At 40.8% G+C, this 4,958-nt stretch overlaps 1 protein-coding gene across 1 annotated transcript in view; it reads right to left on the bottom strand.

The window, feature by feature from the left end:
* Positions 1–4,958, bottom strand: part of LOC101642501 (serine/threonine kinase receptor associated protein) — a 148,073-nt gene that overhangs the window by 13,553 nt on the left and 129,562 nt on the right. Inside the window, exon 5 of the mRNA XM_004713769.4 lies at positions 4,242–4,377. Coding sequence (XP_004713826.2) covers positions 4,242–4,377 — 136 coding nt within the window. The remainder of the gene's footprint in view (positions 1–4,241; positions 4,378–4,958) is intronic.

The following is a 4,958-nucleotide window of genomic DNA, read 5'->3' as shown; positions in this document are numbered from 1 at the left end:
TTGTCTTTGATTATATAATGCTAACTTTGAGGATTTTAATCTCCCAATTACATTTGTTTTCCCTGACCCAACCCACTCCAAATTATGGGATGCAGGTAACAGTTAAATAATGCTTTACAAAAATACTCAAATGCGTCTCTGAATAAAAAAAGCTTAACAATAAAAGCTGCACTTATTTTATATCAGAAACCCCATTACTGCTTTGCTGATACGGATTCTCAGAAAACGAAGACCTGCCCCACAGGTTTCCCAAGGTTTATAAAACTTTACAAGAAATCAAAGCAACAACAAAAACGGGTAAGAATGATCAAAGGATATTCTAAAAAGGTTTTTCTCCCTAAACATAATGATGTGTTTAGATAACAAGCATATACCGTGCCATTCTTCATTCCCTGCTAGGAGCCTTGGTGGCTGTTCCGAGAGAAAGCTGGAGCGGTGGGGGGAGTCTTCTACTCCGGTACACAGATGGGATGACAGTGAATTTGGAGTTTCACTATTGCTGTTTTTAAGTGCCAGCAAGTCCGCTACCACCTACAGCGATGATACACACAACAGAATGATCCCTGTGCCAGCCTCACAATTTTTCCTATGCCTGATGATTGATTGTCCCACTAATTCAGGCACTGTCAATCCATCTCACTAACGGCCTTCCTCTTTTTCACTGCTCCTCCATTTACCAAACGTGAAGTCCTTCTCCAGGGACTGGTCTCTTCTGACACTATGTCCAAAGCATGTTAGACGAAATCTTGCCATCCTTACCTCTAAGTAGCACTCTGGCCTTACTTCTCCCAACAAAGAGCAGTCCTTTTCAGTCCATTCCATGGTACTTCCATTATTACTCTCCAGCACAATTCATATACATCGCTTCTTCAACGGTCTCCCTTATTCAAAATCCAACTTTCACAAGCACATGATGAAATGGAGACTACCATGGCTTGGATCAGGTGCACCTTGGTCTTCAATATCCTAAAGTGGTCTTGTGCAGCTGATTTACTAATGCACTGTCTTTTGATCTCTTGATTGCTGCTTCTATGAGCAGTGAGTATGGGTCTAAGCCAAGACAAAATCCTTTATAACTTCAACCTTTTCTCTGTTTATTATGATGTTACCAATTGGTCCAGTTGCAAGGATTTTGGTCTTCCTTGAATGGAGTTGTAATTTATAATGAAGACTATAATCCAAGATTTTCATCAGCCAGTGCTTCTAGTTCTCACTTTCAACAAGCAAGGTTGTGTCATCTGAATACCGCTGGTTGTTAAAAAAAAACACCTTTCTATCCTGATACTACATGCTTCTTCATACAGTCCAGCTTCGACGATGCGCTTAGATGTAACAAGTACAGAGAAGATACAACTGTGGCACGCCCCTTTCCTGATGTTAAACCACGCAGTGTTCTCGTTCTGTTTGTATAACGGCCTCTTGATCCATGTGCAAGTTCTGTAGGAGCCCAAGTGTTCTGGAATTCCTATACAGTAAACCCTCGCCACTTCGCGCTTTGACTTCCACGGCTTCACTCTATCGCGGTTTTTGCATAACAGTGCATGCTCTGTCATTACTGCCACTGATTGGCTCATACTGTACACGCTTGATGCCATAAATAATATAATAAATAATAAATGATAATTGTAACGTCCAAAATGTTTTACTGTATTTTCCCTTGTTCGTTTAATAAATTGGGTAATACGAGTGTAATGGTGACTAAAGGGTGTTTTTTCATGTCCTCTATGCTCTAACTACGAAAATATTTGATTTACAAATAAGGAATCCTACTTCGCGGAATTTCATTTATCACGGTAGGGTCTAGAACCAATTAACCGCGATAAACAAGGGTTCACTGTACTTTTCAAGATTATCCAGTTTATTATGATCCAGTCAAATGCCTTTGCAGAGTCAAAGGAATACAAGTATACATCTTTCTAGTATGCTCTGCTTTCAAGTAATACCAAATTTTACCCAACACCAGCAACAATATCCCTTGTTCCAAGTCCTCTTCTGAATCTGGCCTGAACTTCTGGCAGTTCCCTGTCAATGTACTGCTCCAACCATTGTTGGATGAACTTCAGCAAAATTTTACTATCGTTCTATAGTTTGAGCATTCTGTTGAGTCATCTTTCTTTAGAACAGACACAAATATGGGTCTCTTGCAGTCAGTTGGCCAGGTAGCTTTCTTCCAAATTTCCTAGCATAGGAGTGAGTGCTTCCAGTGAGTGCTTCCTCAACTTGCTGAAACATTTCAATGGGTATTCCATCAATACCTGGAACTTGTTTTGGGAGGAGATTCACTACTAGGGCACAAAAAAACAGAAGGGTAAGTCTACTCTCCTACAGGGTCACTATGAGTAGAAATTGGCTAGCCAGGGGAGTGGGTATACCATAGTGAATATAATCCTAATCAAGACTAGTTTGTTTTGTTATGCTAACAAGGTCAACCAAATCATATCAGTATCTCACCAACCCAAACTCAGGGCCATGGAGTCAATTCTGATTCAGAAACTCTACAGAACAAGGTAGATCTGTCCCTGTGGGTTTATCTTTACATTAACTGAAAACCATCTTTCTCTAGTGACTTGACTAATGATTGTGACTGCTGGTCTTGACTTTCGTTAGCAGCCGAACACCTAATCCATTATGCTACCAGAATGGAAAAGACTTATAGAATATGATGAATATTTACTATAACTAAAACATGGTAAATTGGTAACCTTTTCTTTAGTTGGATCAAGTTCTAATAATAACAAGCCCCAACCTGGCAATGAAAGGGCAGAATATATCTGCCCACCTCCCTCCTGCACCCATGCACTCTCTCTACAAGTAGCTGTTACACAGATCTATCAAATATATGAAAATGCAAAAATCAAACGGCGACCCAAAGCTGGTCTCTTTTAATGATAATGTCTATATGCAAAAAAAAATCTATAATTACAATAATTTACTTTAAAATATCACCTTACCTATCAGTTCATCACAGACAGGATATTATTTTAATCGAAAAGTTTAAATTCCCTTACCAAATATCTGGAATCTGGAGTTACATAAAAAGTTAAGCAGGGCAAAAAAGAATGTTTCACTCTCCTGGGTCTTAGCTCTAAAAACGCTTAACAGCTCTTAAAAAAAACCTTCATTAGTTCAAATATTTATACACCTGCAAAGCTATGGACACAATTAGGAAACGGGGACACAAAGATGACATAAAAAATACATGTGTAGGAAAGAAAAGAGGATCATTCCATGTCAGTTTGATAACATATGCAGCAGCCAAAATTCAATCTAGGAAATATATATCACACTAACAATAAGGACTTCAGTATTGCTAGACTAGAGCATGGTGTGCAGTGCCTTAAGAAAGTGTTGATTTGGATGCCTACGCTGAGATCAAATTTTCAAGCATTCAAAACTAGAATTTAAACTTTTTGCCCAAGGCTGCACATCAGAATCACCTAGAAGACTGTCAAGAAGGAACAAGCAAAACCAAAAAAACTAGTTGAAGGGGTAGGAGTAGGGGGAAGAAGGCTCATCTCCAGAACAATTAAATCAGAATTTCTGGGACCCAAGTAGAATTGTTTTTAAAACTCCCCAGCAGGTTCTTCTACATACAACTCAAATCACACGGGTCACTACAATAGGCAAAAGAGACTATCAGGTGGGAAAGTGATACAACATTTGTTTTCAGGAAGACAGCTGGAAGCATGATGGAAGATGAGCTGTAAGCTAGGGAGAGTGGCAGGGAGTTGAAAGTGGCTTTGAAGTAAAGGCAGAAGCAAGCAGAAACACTAGTCAGGGATACGACAGGTAGAATCAGCAAGTATTTAGATTTCAACCTTGAAAACCTTAAGAAGGAAGAGAACTTCAGTTTGAACAATGATTTTTAAATATGTCCGAAGGCATGTAAGGAAAATTGGGGCTCCAAGCACAATCAGTGATAACATGAGTAGATGTCATCAACCACGTAGAGCACAAGTAGAGCAGTACTTCTAAATCAACATGCATGATGCAGACTACTGGGCGCCCAATCCAGACACACAAAACAAGACACTTAGACGGTGAAAAACGCTGAGAGTCACTCATGTACAGATGGCACAAAGATTCCAGGAGGGAACTTTGGTCTGGCCCAACACCTTTCCATGCAACAGGCACTGGGCCAGAACTGGCTATACAACTGTTGTTGAGGTTTTTAACTTATTTCCCAACAGTATCCCCAGAGAAGTCCTAAGTGTGCTAGTCTGGCCACACTTTACACTTACGCTGTGAAATCTGCCGCTGCAGTAGCGGCTTTGGTGGCATCCTTATTCAGTGTTGCACCCCAAACGGCTCCCTTATGACCCAAAAATGTTCCAATCCAGTCTCCAGTATCTCCCTGGCGAAGCATAGGTTTACCATCTACAAGACAGGTTAAGAGGCATGTGATTTACAATGTCACATTATTTAGCACAATCAAAACATAAATAACAAAGTGGAAAACGGTGTTTGTTGTTTATGCCCCGCTCACTGGGGTCACTAAGGAAATGTCCAGAAATAAATTAACTGAAAGGACAAAGCCAATCAGTCTCCCTTCCAATTCGGTGGGAAGAACACTTGTCTGGGGCAAAACCATCTGGATGTTAATCCCTAATTTATGGACAAAGTTATTAAAACAAAATCTGTTTCCGTTTCAAAAATGGGACTAGTGAGTACCACACAGGACGGTCCAATGAGATCATAGGCGCGAAAGCCTCTGAGAATCACCAATCACTCGACCGATAGGGCTGGTAAACGGCCTGGCCTTGCTGCTCCTCTCCCCCAAATTCCCAACCACATTAATGCCAGCGTGGGTGAAATGCATGGTGGCTTCTTCCGAAATAGCAAGAAAAAGAACACGAGAGGCCTGGTAGGGAGTAATATGTCGCCGAATCAGGGGCGTTAGAATGGGGTAGCTCAATTCCAGGGACCCCTTTCCCCACCAGAGCGGGGTCCCCGATCCG

Source organism: Echinops telfairi, unplaced genomic scaffold (genome assembly GCF_000313985.2).
Source record: "Echinops telfairi isolate 266 unplaced genomic scaffold, ASM31398v2 ScPeMD7_21;HRSCAF=78, whole genome shotgun sequence".
Taxonomy (NCBI): Eukaryota; Metazoa; Chordata; class Mammalia; order Afrosoricida; family Tenrecidae; genus Echinops; species Echinops telfairi.
This window is presented reverse-complemented; position numbering and strand designations above follow the sequence as displayed.